The 15,365-nt window shown below is 38.7% G+C and overlaps 1 protein-coding gene across 1 annotated transcript in view; it reads right to left on the reverse strand.

Moving 5' to 3' along the window:
- SND1 (staphylococcal nuclease and tudor domain containing 1) overlaps positions 1 to 15,365 on the reverse strand; it is a 499,624-nt gene that overhangs the window by 109,909 nt on the left and 374,350 nt on the right. Inside the window, exon 16 of the mRNA XM_051963240.1 lies at positions 3,253 to 3,362. Within this exon, the coding sequence (XP_051819200.1) occupies positions 3,253 to 3,362 (110 nt within the window). The remainder of the gene's footprint in view (positions 1 to 3,252; positions 3,363 to 15,365) is intronic.

Raw genomic sequence — 15,365 nt, forward strand, 5'->3', positions numbered from 1 at the left:
TTCTATTCCCAGCCAAATTGCCAGGTTACAGTATTCTTTCCCTGAGGATTCCCATCCCACAGACAATATACATTACATAATTCCAGCCCCATCTTGAAAGCAGATATAGTAAATAGAAAGTTGGCCTCAGAGCTAGGAAGATGGGTTCAAGGATTGTCTCTGACACATACTGCCTATGTGATTATAGACAAGTCACTAACTTCTCAGTCTTTCAGAAAACTCTTTAAGACTCTTAAGCTATAGAGCAGGTATCAAGCTTCCTCATCATGGAGTCCTCTATACCAGTGAAATCAGGCCCAATCTATAACTCTTACCACTATTTCTTCTAAAGAAATTTTGTCCACCTTATCATTGCCCCAGAGACACTTGGGGTCACAAGTCAGTGTCCTGAAAATGCTCTGGGAGAATTCCTTAGTAGTGACCAGAAAAAAAAAGTGAAGGAGGCAGGTCTATCTTGGTAAGGAGAGATAAAGGGCTTAGTTGAGTCAAAGGTAATAGAATCTTCTCACATCTAGTTATCAGCCAATCCAATAAGAGTATGATGTTTATGAACAATGGTAGCAACACTGCAAGATTTTTGGAGAGGCAACAAAGACAAGAGGATGCTGCTTTGCCTCATCATTGGAGATCCGAAGGTAAGCACAATTCCAGGGCAAGGAGACAAATACAGACAGCATTGAAGCATCAATTAATTTAAGAGTCTAGAGACTGGGGAAAGAAGTGTCTACAAAATTTACCCCATGGCAAATATCAGCCTTCGCTTGCTTCTAGGGCAGAAGAAGAGTCAAGGTGACTTATTCAGGACATCTAAACAAAGGCTGGGTCATCTTTCCCTTGTTCTGGAATTTCTTTAAGTCTCTATCTAGTCACAGCCATAATATTTGAAATTAAAAAAAAATATGAATTCCTCACCACACACTACTCAGAAAAAAAATTTTTTTGGGGAAAGAATAATACAAGCTGTTCTTTATTATAACAGTCTCTTAGCTGTGAATACCATCAATTTGTTCCCTAAGATCTAGAGCCCTGTCTCCTCCCCTTTAAGCTTTTAAGGCTCGAGAATAGTTAAAATTGATCCAAGGCTCTCCCACTAAAATGTCCATCTAGGCTAAGAAAGACTGAGTTTTGCCTATTGGGAAGTGCAGGGGTGAGGTTGGGTTGGGGTGGGTGAGTGAAGCAGATAAAAATCAACTTTTGGGTTTTCTCAAACTCATTGTCAGTCAGCAGCCACAGTGAATTTGATAAGGAATATTATCATCAGTTTAAGGAACAGACAGGTTTATCAAGACAGCTGTTGTAAATACAAAGGAAAAGGGTCCCAATTAATTTCTTTTAAATGGAATATTCTCCAAAAAAATGGCACAATATTCTTACAGCCCACTCCTGATCTTGTGTGATATTTAGTTCCACTGGTAAGCCCCAATCACAGTAAGAGATAGAAGGAAAAAAGGGAAAAAGTCTCTGGTACTACTTTGTACCACCTGCAACCTTAAGTTCTTTACTTTTGTCCATGATACGTGGAAAATTGTGTGGAATTCTCTGGCCAGTCCATAACACAATTACCTTCTGCAGCTATATGAGTAGCTCATCTCTACTACATATCCCAACAAGACAGTTCTGTCATATGCTGGCTAGAGATCTCAAGTAGCCATGGGGAAAATCTACAGTCTTTCTTCCTACTAATGAATCTGTGCTCTTTCAGAATAAAAATGACTTCCTCACAGATTGAAGTTCTTCAAACACTTCCCTAGGAGAGGGACATACTCAATGAATACAAATCCATCTTAGAGTCCCTAATGATGATATAGGAAGGCATATGAATCTTGAGTGGCAGCATGATGATTTCATTTTACAAGGTAAAATTAATCCTAATATATAACTTTCTGAAGGCATTGAAGAACTCATATATAATTTGACTGCGTGGAAAATTAGGAAAATTAAAACAAGAAGCAAATAAGTGATTCCCTAACAGTTAAAATTGAAACCCATGGCTACTGACAAATAATACAGGGCATATTTCACCATAGCTCCAAGACCCAAAATGTATTGACTTTTCCAAGAAGAAGCATGAGGTATATTCCAAGAGACTACAATCCATACAATTACAACAACACTTAAGATTCCAGGTTCAGTGCTTTAGTTTCCCTGAACCTGTGGTCTAGATAAACACATGCCTCCGTGGCCAGTCTTATTGAACTCATACTTTGTAGGTTCATTTCAAAATGGAGGTCAAGTGGAGAGTTTTAGCAGTTAGAATTGGTATTTGCATTATTTAATGCCCTACAATAGTTTATCTCTTCTCTTTTATTGACAAGAGTCTTTTCACATGCAAAAGCAATAATGAAATAAGTTGTATGATCTCTTCTTTAAAAACAATTTCATTCTGAGTTGGAGTTCAGATTTTTATTCCCAGAGGCACAGGCAAACCTCTAGAATATAGGTAAGTATCTTTATTCTATTGTAAACATATATCATAAGCAACTACAGAATTTTCTGAAAGGGATATCTAGGATTACACCTTAAGCTAACAACCAGAGGAAGCACTGGGGTATTGCATGAAGTGTTGATGATTCCTTAATCAAGTTGACTAAAAGGAACATGAAAGAGAAGGTGATTCTAAACACCCTGTTCACCATTCCCCAATCCTTCCTACCCATTGCATTGCTAGCAAGGCTAGTGGCTAACAACATAGCCCTAAGAAGGTGAAGGATCAGCTGTCTAGGATTTAAGAAGAAGTAAAGGGGGTGCCCACAGCAGTTGAGAATTTAACTCCTGCCTGAGAGCAACCGCCTAACAGGCAGAAACAGAAATACAATTAAATTAAGTCAGAAAACCCGCTACAGAAAATGCAATTACTCAAAGATACAAATAAATGTTCAAAGAAAATTGGACCCTGACAGGGTTAGTCAAGCTTCTAAATTCAGCTAGAGGCAGGTGGGCTCAGCTAATAAGCCAAGAAAGAGTGCTGCTGAGCTCTTGGTTTATAGCATTAAGATCTTGGCTGCGCCTTCAGGGGACTTAGAACTCTCAGTTTTGTGACTTCTCAACTTGACAATGGCCAGAACAAAGTTTAGAAAGACCTCAAAGCAAGCAGACTAGAGGATATTTCCGTGGAAACGGACCTGATTTCCAAGCAGAAAATGGCAAATCTGGTCAGTGAATGTCATGGGCCTCCAGAATTGGACTCACTTGTGGACAATATGGCAGAAGAATACTTCTTATGAGCTGGCTTCTTGGCCAGAAGTCACCTACCTCTCGCTGCAGCACCAACTCCTTGGTGAAGAGTGTTGCTTCCTCACTGAAGGGCTCTCTCTCCTGTACCAATCCAGGGAGGTTCCGGGCTCCACGAGGACATTCAATGCCTGAGACAGGAAAACCACAGTGAGAAGAGGCCAAGTTTCCCAACAGCATCTTAAGGAATGGTGCCCAGTAAATGAGCTCTCCTTTACAATGACAAATAGTTTTGTATGAACCACAGCTAGGCTCCATTTAGGACTGCAGAATTACTATTCAATAGGAGGAGGTATAAGTAATATGGTTTCCCTTCCAAATCAGTTTCTCTAATTTTCTTTTATGTCAGTGATGATATCATTTGCAGGAGCTCTCAAAAGTGTCTCTTATTTTCTCCCTCCCCTTGGTTCTATTCAATTATCCAGTCACTCACAAAGTGTTACCAACTGATTCTTCATTTTAAAAAATTTATATGAAGCATGAGCTTTCTTTTTAATTCCCAAGGTATCACCCTAGTTCTATTATCTTATAGCTAGACTAACTCAACAGCTCACATGCCTCTTCCAATCTCTTCTGTACTTTGTTGCCAGACTAATCTTCCTCAAGCACTGCTTTCATCATTTCACTTCCCTGCTTAGAAACCATCAGCTATTCTATCCTTGGCTAAAGTCTATTCTTTGGCCCAGCAATCAACAGTTTTAAGTACAATTTACCTTTTCAACCTTGACTTCTACTACTCTTTTATGCTCTAACAAATGAACTAACAGATTTTAGAATGTATTTTGCATATTCCTCTCACCCTGACTTTGTTCACAATATGCCATAATCAGAAGTGCCCTATTTTTTCTCTTGATTTATCCAAACCCTATTAACCCTATTATTCATCCTTCAAAGGATCTTAAATTCTAATTCTCCATGGTATTACATAAAGTCTTCATGTCCTTTCAATTCTTGCTGGATTATTTTTATCACTCATTTGGTACTTATGGGAAACTTTTCATAATATGTTTTTGTGTATGTTTTGTTTATTCACGCTCCCTGAAGATGAAGACACTTTTTGTTCCCCATGCTTTAAGAACTGAGTGTAGCATCCCATCCATAGTAGGTATTCAATAAATACCTGGTGATTTAATTAACAGTCCCCTTGATTCTTTTAGTCTACAAATATTGTCAGCCAAACAAGAGCTGCATGTTTGATGCACACTTTAAAAATTTAAAATAAAATAAAATTAAAAATTTAAAAATTAAAAAAACACTTTTTAAAAAAATTTAAAAATACTGTCACTCTAGTATAATTGTGTAGTCTAAGAGCTCCAGAATAAAGTTGAACTGAGACAGAACTTTAGGCAAAGAGAAAGTTGAGTCAATTGCAAGAGATGGCATATCAGTTAGGGAAAGGCTACGGTGGTATCTGAATTATGGCATATAATTACATAAGAAATGACAAATATAGGGATTTCAGAGTAGATGAAGACATGGTTTGACAAAGAGAGAAGCAGAACCAGGAAAACAATATATATAAAATTGTCAGCAATATAAACTGAAAGAACAATAAAACAAAACAGAAACAAAATGGTATAATTAAAATGCCCAAGATTGGTCCCAGAAAATAAAATAGAAAATTCACCTCTTCTTTTTTTGCTGGAGAGGTGGAGAACAATGGGTGTGGAATATGTGGCATGCTGACTGACATGGTAGATAGAAGTTAGTTTGGCTGAATACTTAAAACAAAACAAAACCTTTCATGGCAAGACTTGCTTAGCAGGGGAAAGACATATTCAGAGACGGAAGATTAATTTTTCTCTTGTAACTCTGGTCCAATTTTGACTTCTTCATTTGTACTGATACAGAATTGGGAATATTAATATTCATTTAAGTAGCTGTATAGCACCACCCCTAAGTCACAGGGAAATGATTAACAGTCAAGTGCTGGGGATTTTCTCACCCTAACATTTCCAGCAGTCATTCCCTTTTATTCACTTGCATCTCTATGCCACTAATGCAGGTCTTCATCAATAATCACCTGAGCGACTAAGAGCCTCCTAATCAGACTGTTTCAAGTTTTCTCCTTTCTCCACATAAATGCCAAAGTGACATTCTTAAAGCAAGTTCTGATTTCTGCTCAAAAAGCTCCAGGGGCTCCCTGTTGCCTTTAGGATGCAATAACAATTGTTTGGTTAAAGCCTTTCAAAGTCTTGTGAGCCATGCCAATTCCTGTTTCTGAATCTTTGCCAAGGAGTTTCTGCCACCTTTCTCTTCCAATATCAAGGCATGCATTTCTTTTTTCCTGTTGTCTCTGCAGAAGTCCAAACTTTTCCCAAAGCATAGCTGAAGTGTTAGTCTCTATGAGGCCTTTCTTGATTCCCCAATCCTAGATGCTATTGTTCCCCCAAATTACAATGTATTTTCTAGGCATCTTTTGGCTACTACTAGAAGATGGGCATGCCCCAGTATGAGTACCCATGTCCCTAACAGCTCCGTATCTTCATGTTCATAAAGCCCAAGGGAAAAGGAATGCATTCTATCTCTCCCCAGTTTTCAGGAACAGGAGAGAGACAGCAGAATATCCTTTCTCAGACTCAGTGCCTCTCAAAGAAAAGAATATAAAATAAGCATAGGAACCAGGTGATAAATGCAACTATCAGAAAAGAGGAAAGCTTGTGATAGCTGTAACTGGGAACATGCTCTGTCCAATCTTGTAAGCCATGAATCCAGGGACTATTGAAATACCAACTAGAGTGATGTGTTGTAGCAACTCATCTGAGTGGCATCATTACCAACAAGGAAAGCCTAAGCCAGTGATAGAGAGAGATACACATTAGTAATGAGCCTATTTCTATAAAAGTCATTTAGAAGGCAATAAACACTCAGAGACAGTGCCTAAGATTAGTCTAGGAAAGGAGAGACTACTACAGTGAAAGACTACTACAGTCTGTGATTTTCACAGCAGTATCTAACAAAAGAATATATTGATGTATACATGTTTGCAAACCAAGTGAGAGCAAAAGAATCCATCAGAATGATCTAGGCAATCCAATAAAGATAATGTAACAGGTAACAGTAAAAATAATTTCTTGAAACATCTATTTAATTGATTTTTGATTCTTATAAAACACACTGTCAAAAAGAGGAAGAAAGTCAGTTCCATAATAGTGTGCTGAAATAAGTGGTGGTACAATGAGTAGAGGGGGTGCCAAGTGTGGTATGGTATAGTTCTGGACCATGTACCAAGGAGCATGACAATGGATCTTAGAACAGATGAAATCAGAAGAAACATTTTTCTTCCATCGGACTACCTGATAACATGAGGTTGGTTGGATCTGGGTGCCTCTGCAAGCCTTCACTTTCACCTGAACATCAAAAAGAAATCAGGATGCCTTAGCAGCTACCCTTAGCAGTTGAGTGAGAATACTGAAAGACAACTAAATTGACAATAAAGAGAATGGGGGGGGGGGGGGGGTCAAGGTAGTCACTGAATCTGTATGAAAATTCATTTCAACAAACTTCATTAGAAACAAGCCTAGTCTAAGACATCTGCTACTCAAGCAAGATCTGACTACTCAAATGTAAGTACAGATGGCTACTTGTATATAATTGTATTGCCTCTGGGAGATCTCTTAAAGGGAGAGCAGTGCCCTTGCCTTTCTTCTCCCCTATGCCAATCTGAGCTCTTAAGTCAGTAGGGTGTCAACTAGGCTGCCTGCCTGCTCCTGTTTAACATGCAGCAGGGGAGCATGCATCAGAAAGCATCTACAGTCATGGCACAGTCATTGAAACAAACACCAGGAGCAGAGAGCAGACATGAGATAGAAAACAATTCCAGAGGAGCCAAAACACAAACTTTCACCTAATTCTGAGTCACCTCAAGGGAGTTTCCTTGGAATTGTCTGTCAGATAGGTAAGGAGGAAAAAAAGGGGAACAAAAATGCACACAAATGTGATGAGGTCTAGCTTTGGGGTACTTAAATGAAATTAGGGTTTAATTGAGGCCTAGTGGCAGGTTTGGGGTACAGGAAGTCAAACAGAGCTCCCCTGCAATCCCTTTGGATTCGGCGCAAGGATATGGAGTTAAATGAGGTCTAGAAGCGGCGTGAGAGTGCCCTGTAAAGGAATTTACAGGCCCCAAAACTTAGATTGATAAAAGAGGTTTATTATGGGGTTTGGAAGTAAGGTTAAAGTCTAGTTAAGGAAATAGGTGAGGGCAGAGAGAAGAGGACACGGGAAACAGGATTCCGGCAGACAGGCTTCTTGGCATGCCAGGTGTAAGGCTGCATGTTTGGAATCTCTGCAAAGAGAGGATCTTAGTTTGGCTTTCTTATAAAAGAGTTAGCTAAAGGGGTGAATTCCCAAATTGGCTCCTTGTTGGATTTCAGTGGGGGCTTGAGTTTGCTTGGTGGGGGTTGGGAAAACTGAGCTGATCATTAGAATGGGGGCTGGGAGAGCCCAAGTTGGCTCAGATCCGGGGAGGGGGCTGGGGCAGGCCCCGATCTTCTATTGGAATTCAAAAGGACCAGGATTTGTGAATCAAAGGTCCTAGTTTCCTGGATTGATAATCCATCAGCTAAGAGGGGTTGGGAATCAGAAAGAAAGGAATAAATCAATTCTTAAAGAGACCACAACCCGCATTAAATAGAGATCTGTTTTCCAATTATCTGTTTTTCCGCTTTAGATGGGCCTAGGTTTTCACTGACCTTCCTGCCTCAGTTTTTCCAGCACTGCTGGCACCAGGGCCATTAGAATCAGCTTTTAACCTAACTTTCTTGCCAAGCACAATCTGTTCTAATGCAAACGAATGCAAAGGAATCTGAGTCAGCTTCCAGAGACACAAGTGACACAAGAGGAGGAGCCTGCTAAGTGACAAAGGAGTGACAAAATGAGAACAGGATTCTTCAGAATTTTCTAAAATCCAAAGCCAAGAGCCAGGAAACACACAGTTGCTTGCCCTACTGAAAATCAGACAGAGCCACATGTTAACTGCAGGTGAAGTGTTATGCCACAGTTCTCTTTTACTGTCCTGACTCAGTTTCCTTGTACAAGTTTCCCTTATCTCAGTCTCCCTAACTACTCCCCTAAGCTGTAAATCTCCCTCTGGTCCTTTAAGACTTAGGACCAATTACTCTAAGGTTATAAATTGTTAGCACAAGCAAGATAAACGAGAGTAGACCTCCTGACTCTTTTCTGTCTTCAAGAATTTAAAGTATCTCTCTAAAATATTCCAAGATACTTCACTGATATCTTTACTTCTTTGTATTCAGACAGCCTATCTCTGGGTTTTTATGATTTATGGCCTCCCCCATCCTGACAGAAGTTTTCCCGTGCTTCTCACCCCTTCCTTTGTTTAGAGAAAAGGTATTTAAGAAGTTGGGGTCCTCCATTCATTGCTGGAGGCTGGCGGCTGGCGGCTGGATGCTGGACGCTGGATTCTTTGGGATGATAGTCTCCTCTAGCCCTGGGACCAACATGGATTCCTTGGGCCCAGTATATCTTTATCTCTGTCTGACTGGATAATTTGAGACGAGAGTCCTGTCCAGTCAACTATAGTCTCCCATTAATAAAATATTAAAAACTCTCTAATCTCTCTCCTGCCTCAGTTTCTCCAGCATTACAGAAGTTTCACTGCATTCTTTCTTAGCAGCTGTAAAACTAAATCACTTAGGAAAATTCAGGTTACTCCCTCACTATCCCTCAAGTAGTGAAAAAGACAGACTCTGCTCAAGTCTGGTATATTGCTTCCAATTAATGGAATTTAAGAAGGAAGGAAAAGAAAAATCATTGGGATGAAAGGAGAAAGCTCAGTTTTCAGGAACAATCAGAGCCTGATGCTGCAGAACTGGTGCAGGTTGATAGGTAGTAAAAAGAGAGCTTAAAGCCATGCAGGGCCTCAGGATCTAAACAGGAAGTGAGATAACACCAGAGTTTCAGTCATTTTTCCCAGCCCAGTTTGGGAAGTGCTGTAATTTTGGATTGTGCATATTACCTCTTATAGCTGACTTCCCTAAATTATCAGCACCAGCTTGGTGCCACCAGCTGAAAAGAGCATATTAACTCTGCAATGTTTTGAACACCACAGAAGCAGGTTAAGTACTAAGCTTACTCTCAAATCCTATAAAATCATTAAAAGAATGAAAATTTTTTTTAAAATTTGAAAATGCAATAGGTAGTAAAATAAAACCCCTCCGAAGCTCCCCAAACCATTCTTCTGCTCTAGGGTTTCCTTCAAAGACTTCAGAACCAAGTGAGGCAGGCATGTCACAAAAGGTCTTCCCCTTTTCCCTGAACAGTAGCTCTCTGCTTGCTCTAAAACTTCCATGATGAGCTTTAATTCTGGTTGTGCCATCTAGCCCTGCACAGTGCCACTTAAATGTGAATCCAAGGGACTGGACAAGGAGCTAGAAGAGCCACCTTTGGGGATCATCACTGGGTCTTGTACGAACCAGCTTTGTGATTTTGGACAAATCACTTCACACATCATCTCTTAAAATGAACTGTATGAAGTTGCTTGAACCAAGTTCCCTCCCATGTCTAAAATTCTAGGAATGATAGATGGGGAATTCCCAATTGGAGTGGAACTCTGAAATGTCAAGTTGATGCTGAGCTAAGTTCGAACTATGCTATCAACCATCTTCCCACCACAAAGAAATACCGACCAATGAGGACAATTAACACAAGTGCTCTGCTTGCTCAGCCAGTTTTAGAACTAAGAAGTTAAAATTTCTTGCTATATAAAGGATATTTTGATGATAGCTAAAGTAAGAGAAACTGAATGATGCGGAATACTGTACTTGGTATGTCACATGCTTATAATAATTAAGTTTGGGGGTTCAAAAATTAATTTTTTTATTGGTCATAAGAGCTATGTGGAATGAGGCAAACGATGTAGCCTAGAGATGACAGCTTTCTATGGCTCACACCCTAGCCAAGAAGCAGCCAAAGTAAGAGCAAAGGAAAATAGAACTCTCTTGAAAATAAAAGTTTAGGTTTAGGGGAGTGGGACAGTGAAGTTTATTAAATACTCAATGGGCCCTGAGCATTAAAACTGCCACTAAGGAGATTCACAATGGAAGAGAGGGTATGTAAAGAAAGTGTGAAATATAGAAGAAGATTCAGACTTTGTTTTCATCTTCTATGCAGTAACATGACATACACTAATAAAAAAAGAATGACAGAAGATAAAATCCTAAATGCCAACCTATATGAAAGAGCTAGTTAACCTCTGACCTGCACACAGAGTTAAAGGTTGGAACTAAAGAACACACATGGAATGAAGCCTTTCTGGCAGTCCAACCTCTTAGAACCTCTTAGAATTCTAAAAGCTTCTAGAATTAGGGTTGTGTCTCACATGGAAACTCTAACCAAAAATTTCATAGTTACGTAAGTTATAAAGGCATAATAATAATAATAATAATAATAATAATAATAATAATACCAGTCACATATATTTTACCCTAATGGGCCTAAACTGATTCCCCTAAAGAAGACAAATGTAACTTTGAGATGACATGGTGAACAATGACTGATAATTACAAATAGGCCTGAGGCGGACATTAGCAAATTGTTGAGCATTTCCAATACAACAAGGAAGGAAATGGGGAAAAGGCAAATACATAGGGAACTCCCACCTAGAATACAATATTCAATTCTGGATATCTCTGTGGTAACAGAGAAATAGAGAAGATTGGAACACAGAGAAAAGCAACAAAAAATGACTCGGGGGTGGTGGGGAGGCTTGCCTTTGGAGGAAAGATAAAAGGTGCTAAATCTGTACAGCTCAGCTAAGCAGTGACTAAGAGGGTGACATGATAACAATCTGCAAATATTTGAAAGGTGTAAACACAAGGAAGAAAATTGCCTAGCCTGAAAATAGGGGGTATAATTAGGAGCAAGAAAGGAAAATCTGGACTAAGTATCAGAAAAATACACACTGGTTATAAAAGACCAAGTTAATAGATATAGGTTCTTAATGAAAGCAGAAATTTCATTATCAAACCCTGAAACTAAAATATGCAGACACTATGTTTATCTCTAACTCTTGCTGGTAGTGTCCCTTCTCTTCTGATCTTGATAATGACAAATCCAAAACATTATTGGGAATATGCTACAACCAATTTATACTCACCTACCAAATCCTTTTCTTTTTTTGATTCTACTGAGATCATGGTACCTTAAAGGCTTAAAACCATTACCAGCAGAGCCCCGGCATTAAAAAGATGGACTTTGGTAGTGAGGAACAGTTTGGGATTAATGAAAGCAAAATGTCTCAAGTGTAATCTAGCTTGATCTCTTCTAAATCAACTCTAGACTTGGCTCACTATTCAACTCTGTGCCAGTCTAAGATATATGTACAAGTAGATTGAATAAATCCATCTAAAAATATATCTTAATCTAGGAAAGATACTTTATTCATACAATTGGTTTTCCTTGTGGAGACTGACTTGCTAGGCAATTTTGCTATATGAGGAACTTGTGTAGTCATTATCTTCACAAATCTATGCAGCAACTCAAACCTGTTGATCCCTCCTTTACAATGTGTCATATATATTCTCCCTTGTCTCTTCTGATACTGCTACTACCCTTAGTGTAGGGCCTCATGACCCTCAACCTAGATCCATGCAAAAACTTTCTGGCTAGTCTCTCTGACTCAAGTTTATTTACACTCCAATTTATCCTCTACTCCTTTATCAACGTAATCATTAAGCAGAGCTATAACTATGTAACCTCCCTAATAGTGAACTTCAATGGATGACTATTACCTCCAGCATCAAATATAAATCAATCTGGCTTTTAGAACACTTCAGAAGCTGGCCCCTTCTTACTTTTCTATTCTTCTTACACGTCATTCCCTTTTAGGTATTCTATGATCCAGTGATATGCAGATCCTCTAACTATTACTCAAATAAGACATATCTCCTGAATATGCTTTTTACTCGCTGTCCTTCATTTCCACTGTCTGGGCTTCCTTCAAATTTTACCTCAAATCCTACATTCCATAGGAAGCTTTCCTGATTTCCCCTTATTGCTAAGTGCCTTCCCTCTGAGTGTATCCCTTATTTATCTTGTTTGTACATAGTTGTTTGTATGTCATCTTTCCCAGTAGACTGTGAACTCCTTGAGGGCAGAAATTGTCTTTATATTTTTTGGTCTCCCTAATGCTTATCACATAATAAGTGCTTAATAAATATTTGATGACTTAAAATTGAATCCTAGCTGATATTTAGAAGCCAAAAAGTTTTCTCATGTTTGCATTTTCTTCCACAGACTACAGGGTTAGTTGAGATTGGTGCCTAAGAGTTTGCGTCCCCTTTGTTTTGTGGGAGAGTTCAAACAATAAAAGAATACTGAGGTATTTTCAAGGGTGTCTAAAATTTTCTTCTTCTATTTTACAACCTTTCTCAATCCCTTACTCCAAGTAGCAGTGTTGCAGAAACATGTAAGGTAAATTTTGAATATGAAGCTCTTTGGATATTAATAATGAAAGGATGTAGAGATTCTGATTAAATGTAATTGCAGTTAAGGGAGCCAGAATGAGACAGGATCTGATTCTGGAGTTATTTTTAGTTTGTATATTTAAATTCTAGGTTTTCTTATGGGTAGTATTTCATTGAGTTTCTCTCATTTAGTAGTTATTTGGTGTTTTTCTTAACAGAATTAGTTAATCAGAAGTGAGAGCAACAGGACTGAGTCTTTACAATGAGATGAAAACAGCAGATTCCATTGCAGAAAGGATGTGAAAGAAAGATAAAGAAAGGAAGTGCAAGGTTTTTTTGGTCTTTCAGCTACGCTAACATAGGCTTCACTGAAAAAAGAGCCTTTCTTTTTTCTGCTGGAAGAATTCTGGATCTTGGTCATGGGTGGATCTTAACTGTAAGGGTAGCAGGGGAAAGCACATTTGTGAATAAAATTGAAAAACCATTAGGAGTAGAAAAACAAATTGAAAAAACTTTTCTTTTCCTGGGTTTCTGCAACTCTACCTCTTTTCACACATTAATTGCCTTCCTCCTCCCATTGGGCTTAACAGGTTTCTGAGAGCTTCAGACTCTAGGATTTCAAAGCCAATAAGTAATAATACCAACTTACTGACCATCTGCCAAAGATGACTGCAGGATTTAAGTGAAAATCATCTATTTCAGTGTGGATAGGAGTAGCTAGAATAGGTTTCTCTGAGCCTGATTTATATTTGGCTGCAGTCCCCCTCCCCAAAAGGAGCAGAGCTTTCCATATGAAGTTGGTATAGCAGATAACAATCAGAGTCTCACAATAACCTTCTATAATTCTCTTCATTGCAGAGTAAGAGCTGAAAATGATGATTTAAAAATAACCCCTTTCCCCCCCAAAAAATGATTAACATGGCCTTTCTCTTCTTGTTGCATCCCAAAAGCACGGCTGTAAACAACTCAGACTGAACTGGCTGTGTCACGGACAACGTGATTGTCTGCTTTTCAATACAGCTGTCAATTTTCGTATTCATTATAAGCAGTGGTTGCAATAATGTAGTTGTCAAACAGTTACATAAACAACCAGCAATGGAGAAATTCTATGTCTTTGATAAAATATTTTTTTCCACTAGTGTATATTTTATGACAATACTGAAATGGACTCCTGGATTCTCCTAAGCTTTTTGTAATAAAGTAACAAACAACAATATTGCCTCCAGCATTAAAAATAAAATCAATCTAGCTTTTAAAACACTTCAGAAGCTGGCTCCTTCTTACTTTTCTATTCTTCTTATACTTTATTCCATATTAGGTATTCTATGATCCAGTGATATGCAGGTCCTCTAACTATTACTCAAATAAGATATATCATCTTATTTATTATGCCTTTTATTCACTGTTCTTCATTTCCACTGTCTGGAAGGACAGAAGCTAGAGACACGAGGGTCTCTGGTATTATAGCAAAGCATCTCCAAAACCTGACCTTTTATGTAACAGTGGCTCAGTGGAAACGAGAATCTAACAAGCAGAGACCCTGACTCTTGTGTAATGAGGGGATATGGATTTCTGATAGGCTCAATATTTGCTGTCTTGAACTTAAACATGTAACCTTATCACTGAAACAGAGATTAACCCCTCCCTGCCTTCCATAACACAGTACTTCCAATCTTCTGAATAGTCTTTTTAATATACAAAAGGTGTACTTTGTGCTTGAATCTGTAGTGTTATGGCAGGCTCAGGATAGGAGAAAAAGTATTATGGGGAGGAATTTATGTAGATATCCCTACAAGGAACTCCCAAAATTGATCCAGATGCTGATATGGCAGATTAAGTAAAAAGGAGTGCTTAGTATTAAGCTGATCAACATTCACTTCCAAACTCTTGTTCTCAAACTTTTCACTTTTAGCTCTTTATGTCCTCTTTTTGAGGCACTTGAAATCCAAATGTTTAAACACACTAAGCTTACTCATGCAGCTGAACTAGGGATGAGCTGATCTCAGGAACTAAAACAGCTTGAAAACCAGAGAATATATAAATAAGCTGAAATATGAGAAGCTCTCTCCAAGAGTCCTTCACCTTACTTGTAAGATATATATTGCAAGTGAAAAGGGACAGCAACTCTAAAAAGAAGAAGCACTCCAAGAAAACAACCCAACCCTGGCTGTATAAATTCAAATTTGTCACGAGCAACTTAAAGCCTGGGCTGCAGGTGAAGGATAGCACTCATTTTTGGATAATCAGGTTATAAAGAAGGGTATATTCAGTTTTCCCAAGTGACTTGCCCAGGGTCACACAGGTAGGAAGTGTTAAGTGTCTGAGATGGGATTTGAATTCAGGTCCTCCTAACTTAAGGGCTGGTGCTCTATCCTCTGCACCACCTCACTGCCCCATAGTCAATTTTCAAAAAGCACAAAGGAAGGGGCAGCTTCCTAATCTAGAAAATAGAGGTCATTTCTGGTTGTACAATTAAGATTCTGAAAGGAAAATCTCCCTAACATTTTAAAATGACTCTAGATAATTTCCTAGAAAGAGAGATGTGGGCACCTTTCTCTTTTGGCTGCCAATAGCAAATGCTATGGGGCTAAGAGGATTCAAATACCATTTACATGGGACTTTAAAAAAAAAAGTAAGCTACATCTGTATTCCTGCTATATTAACTGCCTCTTATTCCCACTGTTATCTTCTTCTGAGTGTTCTTCTAGG

This window comes from Antechinus flavipes, chromosome 5 (assembly GCF_016432865.1).
Source record: "Antechinus flavipes isolate AdamAnt ecotype Samford, QLD, Australia chromosome 5, AdamAnt_v2, whole genome shotgun sequence".
Taxonomy (NCBI): domain Eukaryota; kingdom Metazoa; phylum Chordata; class Mammalia; order Dasyuromorphia; family Dasyuridae; genus Antechinus; species Antechinus flavipes.